This window comes from Prinia subflava, chromosome 13 (genome assembly GCF_021018805.1).
Source record: "Prinia subflava isolate CZ2003 ecotype Zambia chromosome 13, Cam_Psub_1.2, whole genome shotgun sequence".
Lineage (NCBI taxonomy): Eukaryota > Metazoa > Chordata > Aves > Passeriformes > Cisticolidae > Prinia > Prinia subflava.
The window spans coordinates 14,783,833-14,804,837 of record NC_086259.1 but is presented as its reverse complement, the minus strand read 5'-3'; the positions used below and the strand labels follow the sequence as shown (position 1 = coordinate 14,804,837).

At 44.4% G+C, this 21,005-nt stretch overlaps 2 protein-coding genes across 5 annotated transcripts in view; one reads left to right on the top strand and one right to left on the bottom strand.

Annotated features, from left to right (window-relative positions):
- Positions 1-383: 383 nt before the first annotated feature.
- On the bottom strand, positions 384-13,630 carry PSME3IP1 (proteasome activator subunit 3 interacting protein 1). Its single transcript, XM_063410830.1, has 7 exons — positions 13,488-13,630; positions 10,463-10,608; positions 10,175-10,273; positions 8,223-8,344; positions 4,274-4,407; positions 2,253-2,317; positions 384-1,127 (listed from the first exon to the last, which is right to left on the bottom strand). Exons 2-7 carry the CDS (start codon positions 10,590-10,592, stop codon positions 910-912), a joined length of 768 nt encoding a protein of 255 aa, XP_063266900.1. The 5' UTR covers positions 10,593-10,608; positions 13,488-13,630; the 3' UTR covers positions 384-909.
- Positions 13,631-13,817: 187 nt separating this feature from the next.
- The window catches only part of RSPRY1 (ring finger and SPRY domain containing 1), a 33,265-nt gene continuing 26,077 nt past the window's right edge, over positions 13,818-21,005 (top strand). The window contains exons 1-2 of one of the 4 annotated variants that reach the window (XM_063410691.1): positions 13,818-13,961; positions 18,246-18,311. The gene's annotated coding sequence lies outside the window, so the exon portion shown is untranslated. Of the gene's footprint in view, positions 13,990-18,245; positions 18,312-21,005 lie in introns of all 4 variants that reach the window. The other 3 variants (XM_063410693.1, XM_063410692.1, XM_063410694.1) reach the window with 3 other exon arrangements.

Genomic DNA, 21,005 nt, shown 5'->3' with positions numbered 1-21,005 from the left:
GCAACCCTCCAAAATCCCATCAGCACACTGAGATTAAAAGGATGAGCCCTCAGCCCTACTTCTGGAATTCTCCAGCTTTACTACAAAGGAGTTTGGCTGAACAGGGGAGTCCCACCCACCTGGATTCATGCACTTCAGGACACTGCTGCTGAAAAGCTGCACGACTTGTCAAGCCCTGGTGCTGCAGCCACAGCCTTTGAGAAGAGAAGGCAGCTGCAGTTTCTGTGAACTCAGACTAAGTTTTCCATCAACACCTCTGCTTTTGTGGGAAGCTGACCTACACCTCTTGTGGATGGTGGTTTGAGGGAAGGGCTGGTTGAGTAGAGCAGAAATTGATTAATGGAATGAGAACAATTATGAATGGCACAGGCAGAGATAAAAAATGCATTCAGAACGTCTTTAATCATGTAACACTAAAACTTCTTTACAGTGTCATGGCAATCTACACTTCACCATCTGCTCAAATTTGGTTCTGCCCCCATTTTTCAAATACAGAATAAAAATGACATTTTAAAACAGAACACATGGCTGCTTCTACAAGACTTCACTGCTTCAAGTGATTATTTTTTGCCTGTTAGTCTTGTATAAACTTCTTAAATCAACATAATTCTTTCCATAAGAATTGTAAAAGATAAAGCTCTCTCCTCCATACCCTCAGACCTTTGTGACATGGTTAGGTGTGCCTTCTGCCTTAGGATGGCAGCTTTTCTTCCAGGCTCAGTATGCACCCCAGAAATGGAAAGTTTGGGATGGGGGGTGGGGTAAATAATGAGTTACTTTAGGAATATCTGAGTGTATTAAAGTTGAGAGGTTAGCTAGAAAGATTATATTTGGGGCAGAAGGATGCAACAAGCATCCATCAGGGCTTTGGAAGATATTCTGCACTACATTACACACGGAGGGATTTTGTTATGGACCATCAAAGAAACTGTTGCCACGAAAGACAGAGGAGACAATCTTGCCAGTGGAATTGATGGTGCCTTCGCTGTCGGAGCTGGACTCCGAGTCGCTGCTCCCCGAGTAGGCGCCCAGGCCGGGCAGAATCCCGATGCACACGGCTGCTGAGGGACAATGCACTGTGGAGCCTCCCACTGAGCTGCTCCCCAAGGGAACACAGGAGGGCTTTTCTGCAAGAGAGAAACCTCAGTCAACAGCTGGAGCGCAGGAAAGGGCTTTCAATCAGCCCAGGAACTGCCACGTGTCACTCACCTGCATTTCCCACATAAGCAGCAGATGATTTCAGGATTTAATTAAAGCATAAGGCAGCTTTATGCTGTAATAAAGCCATTCTGACAGGAAAGACTTGCTACCTCAGGGGATTTTTTTCTTCTCATCACTAGTTTAAACCCAGCTCTATGCTGGCATTACAGATTTTTTATTCTTAAGTTGTCAGTTTGATGCTTGTCAAATACCAAACCCACTAAATAAGAATAAATGGCTCTGCTTTAAGTAATTGAGTATTTTTTTTTTGCAATCCGACAGAATAGTTGAGAAAAAGTTTTATTCCATTTTTCTGCTAGTCAACATCTCCCATCTTCCATGGCTAATTAATTATTTCTGCTGTTCTGAAAGTTTACTGAACAGAAGGAGATTCAGGAAGCGCCTTGGGTTGTCGTTACACAACTGCAGCTCACCCGATTTGTGTCACAGGATCTTGACAGCAAGTCAATTGCAGCCCTGACAGCTAAAGCTGAAACACAACTTAATTTTTCTTCTAGTTCCTCACAATTTTCTGAAACAAATTGATTTCAGGATGGACTGAATCACTTCAGAGCATACAGCTGAAGTGGATGTACACAAATACATGCAATGCTGCTGTGAACGGGAAGGGGATGATCTGTTCCTCATGTCTCCTGTCCACAAAACAAGCATTAGGCTTGAAATGCACCTAAGGACAATTCCATTAGCTGCCAGGTTAAACTCTTTCAGATTAATAAATTCTCAAAGGAAGATGCACGGTCTCTATCAGTGGAGACTTAAGAGTTCCTTAGACAAACATCTGTCAGGATTGGTTTGGGCAGGGGACATCCTGATAACCTACAGAGGTTCCCTGCAGCCCTATTTTCCACAAAGGCTGTCAGCACCCACACTTACCATTCCTACTGCTTTAAAAGAGAGCGTGCCAACCAAAGTCCGTGCTGTCTTGCCCAGTGAAGGAACAGAAAAGCAAAGCCTCTGTGAGATTTAACCCCAGCTCAGTTGCTGTTCAGTGACAGACACACAGCTTCCCACATGCAGCAGTTGGGACATACCTTGATTCTTTTCCTCGTGGTCAGTGTCTAGTTTCAACCTCTTCACACTGTTACCACCATCTGAACTGTGGAAAAAACACGAAAGTGTCTTGTTCTTCATAGGCAACCACTTAATTACTGTGAAGTCATTGTTACACCTTGCCTCAAATGCTACAGCAAATGCCAGCAGGGTTCCCTGATGACCATTAGCTGAGGCTCCTTGGGGAACATGCACGATCCAAGGAAGCATCAACACCTACACTACAAGTATCACTTGTTAAGCTGGGAAAGGAACACACCTCAGAGCTCAAGTTAAACCCCTTGCACAGCAACCCAGAGCTGCCTATTCAGCAGGATGTGCCCCACAGGGGAATGACTACCTGTGCTTCAGACACCCACATGACCACAGCCTTGCACACGTGGATGATTACCATGCTTCGTGGTGCCAATATTCATGACTTTTTCCTTGCAGGGCTTCCTTCCCCTCCTTCAAGCACCTAGAGAGCCTTTTCTAAAACATCTAGAAATCTTGCACCCAGTAAGCCCAGAGAGTCTGACAGCAATTCACAGAGCTGCAGTGTGCAGAAAGGTCCTTTCTGGGTCCAAAGTGGCACTGGGAGAAAGGAGCATGACTTGGACTTCTGACTCTTCAGGGGTTCTGTAGCTCTCCCCTGTCACTGCTCAGATCCCCCTCCCCCCTGCTCCTGCATGTTCCCGATTCTAAGGCATCCACATAAACAAATGCTTCCCAGATTCAGCAGTGATGAACTGATGAAGCATGAGCATTATTATGCATTAACTCTTTTCGGTCCCTATCAGAACATGCAGTACAGATGAAAGGTTATTCTTTGCAGAGAGCTTTTAATAGCAATACATCCTTTACAGGAAATTACAAAGCTCAGGGAGCAGATGTTGAGCTCACACTACACTTGCTTTGGGCCACTTTGGAATAAAAGATAAGATGGCAAAAATAGAAGACTGCAAAGCAAGTCTGCAATGGCACTGACATGTCAGTTAAGATGCTCCCTTTAAACAGATGCCATCTGCAGACTTTAGAAGTACCATTAAGCACATGCCAGCTCCTCTTCTACATCCCACTGCGATAAGTACTATTAGTTACAAGACAAAACCAACCTTACTGGCTGCTTGTTATCAGCTCAGGGTTTTTCTTCTCTGCCTTCCCAAAACCCAAACTCTCACCCAACCCCACAGACATTAGGTGGTGGAAGTGCTTACTTCAGTTTTCAGACATGCAATTAACTCCTGTACTGGGAGCTAAACATCACCCTACAAGATAAGCTTCAAAAATAATCTCACATTCTCTGAGACGATTTGAACACACTGAATTTTGAGATGTCAGTAATCATCTTAAGTATTAGATGATTCATCTGTGGGAAATAAGTCTGGTCCCACATGCCTGGTTTCTCCATAACCTGTAGCACACCAGCAGCTGTGCTTGCAGGCCAAGATCAAAGCAGTAAAAACACTACAAACCCAGCTGTCACCTCCCTGGGATGAAAAGGGTGTTGATGTATCAGTGCAGATCACTGAGGAACACGGCAAGTTTCTCTGATATCCCCAGGACCAAACTGATACACAAAGCTCCTCTCTTGCAACCTTGTCTCCCCCATGCTGTCCCCCCAGCAGCAATTAAAACAATCCATTTTCAACACAGGTAGAATTGGCTGATAAATGAGGCAACCTGAATGGAATTCTACTCGTGAGATGACACTGTTATCTACAAACAGAGATGTAAAACAGATTCCCTCAAACCTCAAGCAGGATTGCCCAAGCCTGGCACTCTAAAATGAAGATCCTACCCACTTGCATTACACACACTTATCTATTTGATTTGCTTCATGTTTTTCCCCACAGTTTGTGAGAGCCTATAGAAACAAGACTGGTCTTTTCTTATACCTTCCCCCTTTTTTCTTTAGGGCTAAGGTTTACACCTCACTCTCTGGAGGCAGTTTTGGCCTGTCTCCCTTTACATTGCTAACTGGGTTCCGTTCCTCATGAATTTATAGAGGTGTGAAACTAACCTTCTGTGTTTCACAGCTCCTGCCAACAGCTTTGCCTGAGAAAATTTGTTCTTGTTTTCCACTGACTTCATGGGCAATTTCTTCTCAGTTTCCTTCTTTGGGTCCATACTGACTCCCACTTTAGCGAGAGTGCTGTGAATTAAGGGTTAAGGATCAGCTGGGAAGGAATGGGGAGAACAGACATTTCCTCCCTGATATATTTAGCCCGCTCTGCTGACAGCAGTGACCGAAGTTCATTCACATATTCTATCAAAATGAACTTATTTGTAACGACACTGAGCTGGTAGCCTCAGCCAAAAGAGAAGACACTTCACCCTCTGGGGTATCAGGACCAGCTCTCCCTCTGAAGATGTCCAGGGAGCTGCTGTTCTGAAGCCAGAAAGGTGTAACAAAAAACACCCAGCAGCCATGAACATATCCACCGTCCTGCCTTTTCCTAAAGGCCTTAGAAAAGCAAAAAAGGTCAGGCTGGACCAAAACAAACCAAACAGGCAATGTAGCAGTTCCCCTTCTAGGGGACCAACATATCTGTAATTCAAATTTGCTGCTCCACACTCTCATCCTTAGCAGAAAAGCTAAGTAACAATATATGCACTCAGTTCCACTCTTTCTGCTGAGCACAGCAGATTTCAGCAAGAAAGAAGCACGACAGAACAGTTCCATTTTTTGGGTTTGGTCTTTAGCACTCTGCCTTTTCAGCTCATCTCTCTGTAAGGACCACAAGGCTTCTACTGCTGCTCTGAGCAACAATTCCAAGAGAAAGGAGACACTGATTAAGGGGAACTGTGGTCCAAGATTCATCAAAAAAAGACTGCAACTGCTCAGAAAAGCTAAGTAGATTAAAACAGTGTTAGCAAGGTGGAATGCAGTTGAAATCTATAATGAAGTGGAGGAGCTTAATCAGGTTCTCAGATGGGATAAGAAGGAGCTGGCTCTGTTTATTAGGGCACACTCTGCACACACTGATCACATCTCCTCGTGTGATGAAGAGAAATATGTCAAAGACCCTGGTTGTAGATGAGGTGCCAGGAAAGTCACACAAAATTCTGCAAAAATTTTTAACTGCACAGGCAAAGGCAAATTAACCTAGTTTTAAAGCATGTTTATAAACTCAAATCTATTGTTCTAACAGTTTCTCCTCTGTTAGACTGCAATTCCACAAGCTGGAGTTTCACAGGTGCCCCACTCACTGCAGACATATATTGCATAGTGAATTTCATGTTGATGGCCCATATTTTTGAAGCCATAGCTTTTTTCCCCACACTGAACATCTGAAAATCAAAAACTCTTAGACTTTCCTTTGAAGAGACACTCAGCCTCCAATCACTTTACAGACAGGAATGTTCAGATACCATTTATTATTTGATTTTCCTAAGGATACAGCAGTAACTGTTCCTTCCTTCAACCAGGTCTTCTCAGCCCAAACCACTGTTCAATTTTATCTATTTTTGAGATGGCACAGGAGTGCCATCCTGTGGCTGTCTGAAGTCATCTGAAAGCTCCTTGTGTCAAACACAATTTGATGTTGCCACACAATTCTTCCACACACTGCAGTGTTCAACTGTTATATTCAGGTCCATTACTTTGTTATTCTAAGCCTGGCTGAGGAGCTCAAAGGCTTTTCTTTTAAAAGATACCAAATTACAGGCTTTTAGCTTCCATCCAGGATGGCATTCTCCTAAAACTCCTCAACTAGAAAGGCACAGCACATTTTTAGTAGGTATTTTATACATCCTGCTGTCATTAGCATATGTAATGCTATACCCAGCCAAGAAGTGTTCCCTCTCAGGAAGACAACATTAGAAACAAACCTCTCAATCTTAAATATCAACTGCACTAAACAAGCTGTCCTTCAGTAAAGCCAGCTTCTTGGAGGGGGACTGTTCCTCCATTTAGATAGCAATGAAGACAAGATGATCTTGTTCTCAAATACTTCTTGGAAATGGATTAAAAAATATTTGTAAATCTTTATCCAGACAGGGGGGTTTGGATAGGATAAGGAAGAAACAAACCTAGTTGTTCATGAAGGGGAAAGAAAAATTCCTATTTATCCATGCATATGAATTTCTTATGCTTAAGAATACATTAAAATATTCCAAAGCATATTTATCCTGAAGATGTATAATTTTGTGATTGTTCAACCTGAAAAATTAAGGAAAAATATCTCTGTACTTGAATATTGATGCAGTTTTTACCATGAAAATTCATGCCTCTGGGTAGCTTAAATTAGATGCTATACCAGGAAAAAGAGCAAATCATGAAATCCATTGGGTTGACATTCCTCTCACTTATTTGGAAGAGCACTTAAACAGTATCTATAGATACAGCACAGTGATTTTTGTCATTGCAATGATAAACCATTAGTAACAACCTGCAGAAGCAAAAAACACTTTTGCATTTCAGACCACCAAAAAATTCAAACACAAGTCATTTTGCTCTGAAGTTGTTTGAAATATTAAGGTTAAATAAAAAATAATTAAAGAAAGGAAATTAACGGGCAACAATTTTGATTTTCTCACAAGATGAGGTGACTATAAAACATTCTCCCTTCCTCCACCCCATCAGCAATAAGTTTAATTTTTACAGCAGGACTATGGATTCAGAGGCACCAATACTACTGAGAGTGCAAAGACTGAGGTAAGGTGGCCTGTACATCTTGATCAGGCTGTTCAGGGATCTGTGCATTATGTGGCTAATTCAAGGCAACTGAAATTCCCTCTAGGCTGGTATGGCTCACCCCAGCTGTACATGACATAACCAGAGCTGTCAGCTGCTCCCATGGCACAGCCCCGCATCAGCCAGCCCCGCGAGCAGTCATCACCCAAACTAAATATATCCCACAAATATCCCATGATTACATCCAGCAAATCAAGAAAATACTCCAAATCCATCAGCTAGCTGCAGTCTATTTCTGAAGTTTAAAAAATGCATCAGGATTGCTTTTACATAAACATATCCCTGAGCTAATTGAGATGCTCTTCACAGGACGCACGCTCCAAATTGTAAATCATTGAGTAACACAAGTTAAGACCAATCTTTGTAGTATCAGCACTATTCAATTTTGTTTGGTGACTGGTTTTGGTCACCTCCTTGTGTCTACAAGCTCTTTCATTAACACTAAAGCTTCTCTGAGAAGTTGTGTTTTGTTCACCCATAACTCAAAAGCAATGGAGACAAGGAAACCATCAGGTTCAGTAAGCCTCAAAAAGGCAACATATTGCTTAGCACAGAAATCCTCAAATCATTCCAACCTCCTTTGACTGACATTAATTAGAGAGGACAAGCATCCTATATGATTTTCTAGCTTATCTACAAGACAATTAGGCAATTTAACAGCAAAGCCAAACTGCTCTTAATCCTGCCTACAAGTGTGTATTACCCAAAGGAGCTGAGACTCCATGGGCACTGACTTCCAAGAAGAAAGTCAGCACATCTGCACAGATTTATTTAATTTCTTGTCCTGCAGGTATTAGCAAGGAAGAAAGTATCTAATACCCCAAGAACAGTAACAGAGAGAGCAATCCACACATTATTTCAAACAGGTATGTTAAAATCAGGCAATATACAGTTAAAAAAAAGAGCATGTAATTTTCCAAAAGAAGACAAAAGTAAAAGATTAGCAATAATAGACTATTTCTTCTTTATGTTCTCTTTCTAGTGATGGTATTTTATGACCTCAATACCAAAAAAACCCAAACCACAACCAAACCCCAAAACAATGGAGAGGGGAGAAGGAAAGAAAAGTATCAGAGAAATGGGAGTTGAGGGGGAGAATATCAAACATTGCAGTGGTCTATCAAAGCTACAATGAAACCATTAAATTTTGAAAGTGTATCATTATACAGGTTCTGTGATAGTTTTATAGAAAGAATGTCAACTGACAGAACAAACTACAGCCCACTCTTACCCTCCTCTAGGTAACCACCAGGCATTTTAGTGCAAAGGATATTCTGTATTCATTTAGTTCTTTCAGCTCTTCTTCCCTTCGTTGCTTTTCTAGTAGTTCTTGCTGCCGAGAAACCTCATCAAGGAAATGTGTCTCATCTTCATCTAAGCCTCTTACCATATTTTCTGAATAAAGAAAGAAGAAAATTATTGGTTTCAGGCACCAAGCCTAAGTCTGTCTCCTCTGAATGTTCTTAAACCAACCAACAACTAAAAAACCCACACTACTTCTTCCCTCAAACGAGGGAGTACATTTTCTTACAGCAAACAATTCCTATCTAATTAGTTTTAACACCTGTTCAAAAAATTAAAAAAAGTAGAAACGAGACAACTCCTAATTTCCAAATATAAACAAATCCTTTCTAAACATGCTACCTTACTTTAAGGAAAGTACATGCTAGTGCACCTGGAAGGTCTTTTATTTCCTGTTCTGCAGATGTTCAGCACCTCTTGAGCAAATGATTTAATTTGAAAGAAAATAAACAGTATGTTTTAGAAAGATCAAATCTTGCTGTTTGTAGTCATCATCAGAAATCTTAGCCCTAACATCACCTTTAGTCCTCATTAAAGTTTAATTCCATAGGAGGATTCTTAGGCTTTTACATGAAGTCACCATATTTTTAATCTTCACCCACATAAGCAAGCCCTAGTCACTCTGAGGGCAAACTAGGAAATCCATTTATACTGATAATTGGCAAGCTTGTGTCTGGCAGAAAAGCTCTGGAAATCAATTATTATTTGAGGTTACTTTATAAAAGCCAATCCCTGCTCCTTCCAACTCATGCAGAGCTCATTCATAAATCTTTAAACAGTAAGTTGTAGCACTCACTACTACTGCTGAGACCCCCTTCAGAGAGTGTGAAACTTGGGACATTTTTTAAAGCAAGTGACATGAATTAATTTCATTTTCTGTCTGCCTCATCTGCAAACCAAGAGGAGCAGCCACTGAGGTCCTTTGAGCTGAGGTTTTATTGAGGTTCCCTCCCAGACACTCTGCAGCAGTTTTTGTTCTCCAGGTTAGCTAGTATCTGATATTCTGCTGTGATTACCTTAAAAGCAGAAGTGGGCTTACTTCTCAGGGCTACTTCCCATTCCAGTACTTGGATTACCAAAGCAAAGGTGCTGCAGATCTAATACAACTGGGCAAGAAAAACTATTCATTTAGACAGTTATCAGAAGCACTTCCCATTCAGGCTGACAGCAGTTAATTTTTGGGTGGCTCCTTGGGGAAGAATTGCTCAGTCATGTAACCAGAAATGACTGGGATCAGAAGTTTCCTGAAGTTTACTAGAAACTCTTTAGATGGAAAGAATCCTGTAGCTCCAGCTGGAGACTGTAATGCATGAATGCTGCTATCTGTACTTGCTACTTTTCAAAGGGCTTTTCTATAAAAGCAGAAATTCAAACATCAATAGAAATGAGGTTCCCATTTCATTAGCAGAGTCAAGTATCTACTTCTGAAGAATCAAAACATGTACATTTACTTCTTCCAAATCATAATCTCAACTCTCTAATCACTTTTAGTCAAATAATTATAGCTTGGAAATGTAGTATCTGCTGTAACAGGATTTCTTTAATTGATTCAAGCATATGTTAAAGTATGAGTTCAAGAGTCACAAAACCACAATACATTTCCACTTTTTCATGGATTGCTGTCAAGTTTGTTTAGGTTTTTGGTTGTTTTTTTATATATATAATATACAATATAAGCTCAGTATTCAACAATTTACAGGCACACAGTTTGATAACTGCAAACACTTTTTGAGTTTTGCGTGTGTGCAGTGCTGCCTCAGTGTCCAGAAAATGTTCCTTTAAAAATCCAGGATTTCAATAATTCTCTCCTAAAGCCTTTGTTTCCCTCCCAGACAGGGAGACAAGACACACAGATATGTCCTTGACTCAGAAGTTGTGCACAGCTGTTGCATACAACACATGCAGTTTGCTGCTGGTGCTTACTGAATTTAAATTGCTCCTCAAACTCCTGCTGCTTCTTTTCTCTCTGTTCCTGGAGCCTTTCATACAAGGACCGTGGGTCATACGCCTCCTCTGGGCATTCTGAAAGGAACAAATCAGGAAGGGAGACCATATGTTAGAAACACTAAACCACCAACAGCTCCCAGTTCCATCATGCAAAAACCCTTTAAATTATAGGATATAAAAAGCCATTACTTTTTATTTCTACTTTTCACAAAAGTGAAAAATTCTCAGCTCTTTTTCCTGTAATTACTAAAATTTAGCCCTTACCTTTTGGGTCCTCAGGTTTTCGGACCTTTTCCCATTCCTCCTGCCTTCTCTTTCGTCGCTCTTCTAGCTCTGCCTCAGACACGAACCTCTTGTTAATCACAAGGTCAGCAGTACCATCTCCCCCATCCATTGTGGAATAGTGTCTCCTAAAAACACAAAATGCAAAACAGCAGGAGTCTGATTATGCTTTTCAGTGAGTGAAACAGTATTAAATATCCTGAGAAACAGACCTGCTGTCCTTACAATAACTTCAGTTCTCTAAAGAACACTGGATAGTAAGCACTGAGACACAAACTCACTGCATAACTGCTAAGACTAATAAGCATCATCTATTACTCCTGCTTTACTCTTTTTTTATAATTATGTCTTTCCTGCTAGTTGTCTGCCTCAGGCTGTTTTTCTGAAAGTCATGTTTTAATGGATTTGCTTTGCTTAAATAAATATTTTTAAAAAGTAAAATTAAACACCCTCACCTACTCTTTCATTCTTTTATTTCTGCTCCTCCACATCTCTTCTGAAGAGAGATAAAGTGATGGCAAAACATCAAATCCCAAGTTCTTTTTGCCCAACCTCTGAAAATTTGAGAAAGCTTGCCTGTTTTCAGTTGATGAATGCGTGTATTTAGAAGTGATTAACAGTGAGATTTCAGAAATTAGCAATGGTTTTGGCTGGGCCAGAGCTAAACTTCTTAGTAGCTGGTACAGCTCAGTGGTTTGGGTTTGGTGTGACAATAACATCAATAACACTCTTGCAGTTTTAGCCTAAGTCAAGGACTCCTCAGTGTCTCAAGGGATATTCCACAGAACACTGTGCCCAGTATATAAACCAGGGGGACCTGGCTTCAACAGATGAGTGAGAGGGAATTCCCCATGGCTAAAACAGAGCTGAGATTAAAAAATGAGCAGCACTTCCCCTGGAGAGAGCAAAGCCCCTTCCCACACAGTGCAGCCACCCTCTGCTTCAAGATTTCAGTATCAGGTGCAGGGTGCGGATGCTCCAGGTAGTCAACCTAACACGGAAGCTCGTGGTCATGACACCTGTAAGCCCAGGATGAAACGAACTGCTCCTGTAAGTCCTAGGTGTCTGTCACCTTTCAGAATTATTCTGCCAGCTCCAAGCTACACAATGAAGCCCTGATGCCTGTTTTTGTTTTAAGCCTGTACATCCAAACTGTACACACAGAGCTGTTCATTTAAAGACATGCAAACATCACTTTTTTTCTACTTATCTCCCTGGTATAACTGCAGCAAGTTAAGGACTGCCCACAGTTCTGCCAAGTCTTATTCATTTGGGATCTCACCCTGTCTGCATTTCAGCACGGAAGGGATCCCAGAACAGTTACTCCTCCAAGGAGGAAGGGATGCAGTAACCCAGATAAGGGAAGAAACCTGTTTATCATCCTTCCTTCACACCACAAAGAATCAGTCCTGCAGGGAGTCTTGAAATCCTTACAAAAACTGATACTTTTGTGGGGTATTGCTTGTAACAAAAATGAAAAAATTGAGGCCTCAGGAGAAATCCCAGTTAGAGCTGGACAAACATTTATTACAGCAAGATGCATTCTTAAGGTTAGTATTATCAAAAGAATTTAAGACAAAATAGTTCTCTTAAGAGCTGAGGACAGGAAGGACAGATCCAGGGCTAGTGATTTTCCCTTTTGTAAACTTACTTTCTTTTTTAATATCTAACCAAAAAATCCACCCTAAGACAAGTCCACTTTCCAGAAAGCATGGAACACTTGATCTTGGAGTTTAATTTCTGAAGGTGGTTCAAGCTGGAAACCTACAGAGAAAATCAAAATTGAATCTCACTGCTGAATACAGGTCCTGATCACAAGGCCAGCTTTCCTATCCAAGTGCTGCATAAATAACATCACTTGTTTCTCCACTTGTGTCATCTCAAGCTCTGTATTTAGAGAGGAAACAAAAGGTTCCAATACAATGGTGACAGAAAGTAATAAAAGTAAACTGAGAGGGAGGGATTCTGCAAGAACACAGCATCCTCTGGGGACTAAAGCCTTCAGCAGCAAACCACCTGGATCACTCAGTTCACTCATAATATACTTTAAGACACATGAAGTCAATTAAGGTTTAATTATGGCCTGAGATGGAACAACCTGAGATGGTTTTCAACCATCCAACCATTCTCAAAACTGGTGCCTGACATTGACAACCCCATCTTGGGGAAAAGAAATTTGGGGGGAAAAAACCCCATCAAGCATCATCAGATTAAAGTTCACTTGCACTTAAAAAGTTTGCTAATCTTGCTCTATTCTTCACCTTCTCCCACCTGAAGCAAACACATACAAATCAGACCTGACAAAAAACATGCACTTAGCAACTTTTCCCTACTTATTTATGTTTTCGTCTGGTGACTGTATTCTAGGGCTGTGCTGTCACTGCAAATGACAAAAGTTTGTCACAGCTGTAAACCGCAGGGTTTTATAATACCAGATGGTGACACCCTCAGGATCGAACAACCTCGCAAACTTCGTAACCCTTGCCACCACTTAGGCTGGAACAGATGCAGAGCAGCGACGGTGTCTTGGGTCCCCGACTGCAGCTTCCAGTACATTCAGCCGTCATTAAATAACAAAGACAACTCACCTACACATTTCACCAGCCCACACTGAACCAAGCCGGCAGCGCTCCCCGCATCACATCAAACGAGGCGCTGCGTGCCGAGCCCGGGGCCGCCCCGGACACGGAGGGGATGAATCGCTCCCCACCAGCCTGAACCCGCCCCCGGGCCCCGCTTCCTGCGGCGGCCCCGGAGCTCCGTGCGGGGAACCCTCGCGGGCGTGCGGGGCTCGCGTTGCTCCGAGTCCTCACTGCGATCCCCACTCCCCGCCCTCCCTCCAGCCCCTCGTCCCGCGAGCCGCCCCCGGCCCGCCGCGCTCGCGGGGCCCAGGCCCGGGCCTCTTCACCCCTGCCCCGAAGGGCCCGGCGGCCCGGCCACGGCCGCCATTCCCGCCCCCGGGCGCTTCCTCCGGCCCCACCGCCCCGGGCCCGCCCCCGGCACGTACCGCGGCCCCTCACAGCGAGCGGCACCGCCGGGCCCGCAGCGTCGCCATTGACCCCGCTCCCCTCCGCCGGCTGCCCCGCCCCTTCCGCCCGCCGCAGCCAACCGAGCCAGCCGTTCCTTCGGCGGCCCCGCCCCCGCGGCAGCCAATCCCCGCCGCTCTTACGGCGGGCACAGCGGAGCGCGGAGCCGACGGGGGTTGGACGGAGGGATGACGTCACGGCAGCACCGCGCCGCGATTGGGCGAAGCCCCGCCGCCGGGGGCAGGGCCAAGGGCGGGGCGGGTCGCCCGGGAGACGGCGGGGGGCGCGGCCGCGGGCGGGGCGGGGCCGGGGCGGGGCGGGGCCGCGCCGTGAGTCGCCTCCATCTTTCGGCACAAAGGAGCGGCGGCAGCGCCGGGCCGGGGCCGGGCAGGGGCGGAGGGCGCGGGGTCCGCGGCGGCCCCGCTGCGCTCCCGGCCGGGCTGCGCGGAGCGGAGGTGAGGCAAAGCGTACGCGGCCCCGCCGGTGGGTGCCGCGGGGCTAGGGTGGAGCGGGGCGCGCGTTGGGCTGAGAGGAAGGGACAGCGCCGGGCTGGGCGCTGCTGGCCCCGTTGCTGGCCGTGCGTTAATGAGTGAGGGCGCCGTGCTCAGCCCACCCCGCCCTGGGCTCCCCCAGGGGCCGCCGGCGGAGGTCCCGGTTGGGGCGGGGGCCGGGCCAGCGCAGCCCCCCGGCCCCAGGCAGCGGCCCGGGGTCCCGTCGGCTCCGGTGGCTGATGCAGGTGCCCCCCAGGGATCGCAGGCACCCCTCGGCTGCCCCCGGGGCCACCGGTACCGCCTCTCCTGCAGAGGGCAAGCAGGGGAAGAGGCTGGTGGCCAAGGTGCAGCCCCCGGGCTCGCTGAGCTCTCCCGGAGGCCCCAGAGCTGGGTTGGCGTGTGGAGCTGGGAGCTCGCTGAAGAAAGCGGCAAAAGGTGAATGAACGGAGGGTTTGGCGAGCTGGGGCGCGCCGGGTCCGGCGCTGCTCGGGGCCGGGAGGGGTTGGAACTTCCTAACGGCGCCTCCCGGCTGCGGGGAGAGCTCCCGGTGCTCGTATGACTTGCAAAACAACGGCTCGGCCACGGCGGGTCTGGTGTGCGAGGGGCAAAATGACATCGAATCGCGGAACCACAGACTCGACGTGCTGCTGTGGCAGCGCCCGGCAGCTCGGAAACACGGCGGTGTTGTTATAGCGGAGTAGGGTTAAATGAACGTGAGGAGGCAGAATCCGGAAAACTGTTACTGCTCTCAGTGTGAAAATGCCTCTCCACGGAGAGTTTTCTGCCTTTACAGAGGAGATGTGAGGTGCGGAGCGGGCCACCAATGCCCTCGTGTACCTGCATCTGTTTGGCATTTTTGGGCGATAGATCAGGCACCTGTCCTACGGTGCGGTAACACCCCGGCTCGGCTCTGCTCTCCCCCTTCAGTGCTTAGAGAGCAGGATTTGTTCACTGCTTGTGTTATGCCCGTATCGTCTATGAGTTTCTCTTTTAAGCCCTTTGATTCTGCCCTGCTGATTGCTGTTTCAGTCTCGCAGGCCTTCATTAGCTCCCTGTTTTTAAGAACTACCCATTTTTATGCGTTCTGCTGTGTAGCAGTAGGTGCACTGTCCCTTCTAGGTCCAATCTTAGTGTAGGTCTCAAGAATCACTGTAGTCACCTCACTTTTCATTTTCTGTTTCGTTATTGCAAACTCTCATCCCTGAGCCCAGAGTTCATTCTGGTGCTCAGCCAGTGTTATCATGTTTTCTCACACAGTGAAACTTTGGTCCATGGAGAAACACAGACATAAGAGCTGCCTTTCCTCTCCTAAATTTATTCAGTCTGCTCTGTTTTCTGAATGCTGGTGTGTTTTGTGGTTGTTTTTTTTTTTTCATTTTATGTCTGTGTCAGTGTTTGTTTTCTTCAATATAAGAGGGGTTTTTTTTCTACTCAGCAATAGCTTTGCCTCAGGATTTTAGTTTTTCTGTCCTTTGTCTTGCATTGAATGCATGTATTTGTTTTGATGTTGTTTTCTTTTCTCATGCTGGTCCTCAGCTCAGTTCTGCTCTTCTACTAATTTTCTGTACATCCATCACTGCTATGAGATTATCATGTGGAAATCTGCATCCACTTGTGTACTGTGACTTTCCCTTGTTTTCTTCTTGGTATTAAATTTTTTTCTGTTTTCTTGATAAACTATACAGATTTTTAAACAGTGAAGGTTCTCATCACCTGTGAGCCATCTGAAATATTCCCTTGCATCTCGTCTCCTCTTGAATTCTTGTATTTGACTATGGATTTCTGGAGGACTGTGCATTCTCAAAACTTGTCATATTATTTTAAGAGTCTGTGATGCTGTTAAATGTGTTTTTGTTTTGCATTTATCCAAATGCCCAGAATTGATCTGTTCTTTGATCTAAATCTGGCCCATTCTTCTGTAAGCGCTTTTGCCTTTGTCTTTGTTCTCTGCCGAAGTCCACTCAGCAAAAGAGGCCCTTTCTCCTCCTGGCACCCACTCATCTGTCCCTCCCTTTAGGACATTGCTATTATTGCTTTGTGCCCCAATCTCTGCTGTTGGTTCCTATTTATAGGTCTGCTTGAACAGATTGTGAATTTCCCGTGGTGTGTTCTTTTTCAGATGAGTGAAGCACAATTGTAGCTGCGTGATCACTTCTTGTCTCTTCCCTTTTCATCCAGACATTCTCTTGAGGTTCCTGCTAACTGAAAGTTTTCAGCTTCCCCTGTCCATCACTTGAGTAGGAAGCTCCTCCAGGGTATTTTAGTGCTGTATTTTGTATTCTGCACAACTCTTGTCATAGCTGATGCTGATTGTTTATTAGCTTAGCCTTGGTTGTTTACCCACTCTTGGATAGCTGATAGACCTAATCCAGCTTGTCCACACAACTCCCTTATCATCAGCTGTGATACCAGGTGTGTTTGCAGGAAGGTGGGCTTATTGGTCTCCCTGAGGTCTTTAACTTTCCTTTTTATTTACCTTCAGCCTCCTTCCTATACATGGAGTTTCACTGCAATGCTTCGTGGTAGCTCCTGTGGCATCCTACTCTGTGGCCTCATAATTTGGTGATCACTCAGTGGCTCTCATGTTCTCTCACTGATACATTATTCTGTGTTTTTCTTAATGTTCTTTTTTTTTCCCCTTTTAAAGGGACATGATAGTTTTCTAAACAACCCTGCAGTGCTCTCCCTTGGTACATTATCAGTGTTTTCACATAGGAGGTCTTGGCTTGAAGTGCATTTCATTTGCTGTGAGTCTAATGGATAGGACTGAAATAGATCATTAAAATGCTTTGGTTCCCTCCTGTAAGATGTAAGACATGCCTCATATTCTGCCCATCAGGTGGAATCAGAATCAATTCTCCTCAAGCTTTTTGCTTGTTTGTTAAAATCAAGGAATAGCAGGAAGATATTTATTAGTATAAGCAGTAAGTTAGTGATAAAGGCAGTGATTTATTATAGAACACTTACTGGCCTGTAACTCTTGAGGTTTCTTCATTCAAATTTCCTTTCCTATCGTTATCTCCCCTACCTGGCAATGTGCTGTGTTTGGAAATATCCTCTGTTGGTCTTGTAGCTACATGGTGATATCCTCACAAATTGGAGCAAAGCTCATCATGTGCACTGTGTGGTTTCCCTCTCAACACAGAGGCAGCAACTTAAAATGCTGTCACCTTGTGGTAAATTGAGGGCCAGCTAATGTCATAATATTTGTCATGTTCTGCTCCTTTATCAGTATGTTGTGTTCAGAATTTCAAACTGGGTTTTTTTGGAGTTTTTTCCCTCTTTTGAACTTATGATTGCTTAGCAGACTTTGAATTTATTCATTGCTTTAAAGCAGTGCAGGCAGTGGTCTTACACTGAGGTTCCTCACTTTTCAAGTATCTCGTGTGCTTTGTATTTCCTTGTGTCCTGACAATATATTTTATTTTCCTGGTCTGTGTGTGATAACTGCAAAGTTCACATTGCAGGGCAGTGGCTGTGCCAGCATGATCTTTATTTCCTTTTCTATTCTTCATTATGTTGCTGAGGTCTAATAAAAGTCAAATGTTCACACATGACTCACAAGGTTGCATGACTGACCAATGCATCACGATCTCTCTCCAGAAGTGCCTGTAATTACCTGCCCTTGATCTGCCATCCAAAGATCTGCTCTGGAAGCACAACTCTGCTGTGGGAACTCTGTGTGCTTGGTGGGCTTTGCCTGTGCAGCAGGGATGCCTGGCAGTCCAAAGTCTGGCATGAGGTGCTGCTCCTTGGTTTTTAATGCACGTTTATTAGATGGAATTCAGTCACTTATCATAATCAGCAACAAGAAATCCATCTTTTTCCTAATAAATCTCTCCCCTCAGGGAAACAGTGGTTTCTGAGCATATGAAACACAACTGTAATTATTTTTCTCCCTTTCTAAGGCTTTTTCTTTTTTTTCATAGTAAATGCTTCCCTTTTGCTCTAAGTATCTGAATATCTTGGTCTTTTTTTAGGTGTGAGAAGGACAAGTGTCGAGGACATTTTCATCTGAAGTACTGGCATGGGTTTTTTGGATTGCTGGCTTTGGTGCATGAGTCCAAACTGGTAGAATTACAGCTTGAATCATAGGTTAGAGGGCAGCTGGTGAACTATGAGCCAAGAGGCTGCACCATTCATGTGTATCTTATACCCTCCTGCAGGCAGTGGGACATGCTAGAAAGTCATACTGAAAAAAGAAAATCTAGCAAGCTGCTGATGCTCTTTTTTTTTTTCCCCCTAAAGGCAAAGCTGTCTGGCATGAGCAGGCTTAGAATTGTTCTCCCTGCTTTTAAAAACGTTCAGCTAATGGTGAGTCAAAGAATGGTGTGTGTGTTTGCACTCAAACTCTGGTTAATATATCAGTCCTGAAATAAAAGATTTTTTAAAAAATTAACAATAGGTGAGTTATTCTCTCTTTAGAGCATTACCCCTTTGTAACATTTAGTGAAGTGGTGTTTAAATGTAATTATCAAAACAATTTAACCTTAATTCTCCTGAAATTCCTCAGAAAGTTATTTAGCAGAAGCCCCAGGTGGCTGAGACTTCATGTTCCTGGTACTGTTACAGGATTTTGAAAGCCTCTTAACTAGTTTTTGAGCTTTCTACCTTTTTTGACTAAAGTGGGTGCACAGTCTTGTTTAAGCCACGTTCAGACTGCCTTGTGAGACACATCCTTGCTCATCATCCTCCCACTTCCTAACCCACCTGCACTTGTCCGAGCCACCTCTCGGGCAGTCAGGCCCTTCCCCTCCTTGGCCACGGCACATTGAGCAACTTCCTCTGGGTTTCTTTGTGCTGGCAGGGGCCCTGAAACACTGTAAGAAAATACCACAGCCCAGTGGTTGGAGCAGGACACCTGTGAGAGCTGGCAGGAGCACTCGTTCCACCTGGCTGGTGAATCCACACCCGGCTCTCGTGTGCTTTACTGGCAGACTTGTAGCAGGGCACAAAGGAAAGGTCCTGAAGAGACAGATGGGGAGAAATGAAGCTGAGTTCTTGTGTGAGTGGGTTTTTTGTTGTTTTAAGTAAGTTCTGTGATAAAAGTACAAGAGTGGTCTGCCCGGGGAGGTGGTGGAGTCACCATCCCTGGATGTGTTTAAAAAAAGGTGGATGTGGCACTCAGTGCCATGGTTATTTGAGGTATTAGGGCATGGATTGGACTAAATGATCTTGAAAATCTCTTTCAGCCTAGTGATTCTGTGAAAGAAGGGGGTTGGCCCTCTTATTCTGAGATAAGGGGGTTCCTGTGACCTGCCCAGAGCTGTGTTTCAGGCTCTGTGTTCTTCAGCTCTGAAGCCCCAGGTAGTTCAGGAATCGTGCTTTCTATGAGTGCTTCCAAGGTTTGCTAACCTAGTGACCTACATGTTGTACTGGTCTCAGATGACAGTCTCTCGAGCAGCTGTCACTGTATCCACTCAGGGGAGGAAAGAGAATTAGAAGGGCTTTTCCTGCTCTGTCAGTACAGCCCTGAACTTTGTCTGGCAAAGAGCAGCCAGCTTTCCATGGCTGGCAGGGAAGGCCACAAAGGTGGCTCTCAACTCTGGCCACTGAAAGATCAGGCCATCCTCTGTTGCTGCTTCAATTATCAAGACATGGAGCTTTCTTCAGCCTGTTTCTAGACATTGTCTGCTGTGCCCTGCTCACTGAGGCAGTTGCCAGACAGCTGATAAAGCAAGCTTCCAACTGAGGCATTGCTCAGTTTTTCAGCAATGTTATCAAAATTTTACACTGAAAACAGTTTTTGGACATGTGAATTTTACGCATTCACAATAGCTTAGTCATGCCACATAGCTGGGCTTAGTTCTGTGGTCTGCAGCAGGAGACTGTTCTGCCTTCTACAGAGTGGTTCTGCACTCAGTGTTCTTCTGAAAACAAGCCCAGCTCTGAGTTAGAAGAAAGAAAAGCACTAAGATTAGTTTAGACAAGAAACAGCCAAACTCTGAGTTGCCACTCTTCTGGCTCAGTTACCTGAAGCTGGTGGTTTGCTGACAAGAGTCTGCTCCTGCTTCCAGCAGTCCCTCCTTGAAGCATCTTCCTGGTGCCCACAATGTCATTTGGGCACTTGGGACTCGGATGCCCCTGTGCTAGCTCTAATCCTAGTTCCCAGGGCAGGGCTGTGCTGTGACTGAGCTGCTCAGTCTCTTTACTTGCCCCTCAAAATGCTTTTGTGGTTTAGATTTTGCGCAGGCACAAAGTTCTTTAAGTACTGCAAGGAGTTGATCTCCACATGACTGAAGAGAACTCTCTCAGTGATTTCTAGATACTGATATAGATAAAGCTTTATCCTTTCTGAAATGGACTATTGTAAATTTTACGAGATAAAGCTTTAGAAAAAGCCTCTTTCTTTTTCTTTTTTTTCTTTTTTTTTTTCCGTGTGTGATTTCTTTGCCATTCTACACCTCTGCTTGGTATCCAAAGAGTCACTTTTCTCTCAACATTGTCTATTCTGGAATTTCTTGTGGATTTTTTGGGAGAGCTTTGGGCTTTTTTGTGGGTTTTTTTTATTTAATACTGAATCCTGATATCATGAATGCTTTTGTCAGAATTATATTGTTGATAACGCCTTTAACTTTCTGGGCAGCAAGGAAGATTAACTTGAATTAATTGAAAGAGTTATTTATAAGCTTCCAAATGAATGTCTGTGCCAAAACTTAATAGGGTATAGCTAATCGATTTTATTTCATGTGCTTGTATCCCTGCAGCTTATAGGATTAGTGTTCCTTGCCATCTACAGGGCATTATCTTTATCTCCCTGCCACTTCTGAAGCAGTGCATTATACTCTGCTCCTTGGGCAACTGCTGAGCTTGTTCAGCTCTGCCAGGCCACATCACCCTGCTGGAGGCACTTCTTGTTCAACTTCACTGGGCTGTCAGATAGCACTATCTTTTTAAAAGATCATTATCTCAGAAGCACTTTCATCTGCCTCAAAGCATGACTTAAGCTCAGTCTCTGATAAGGAATTTAATGATCCGTCTGTGGCTTGGGGAGCTGAGGAGCAGGAG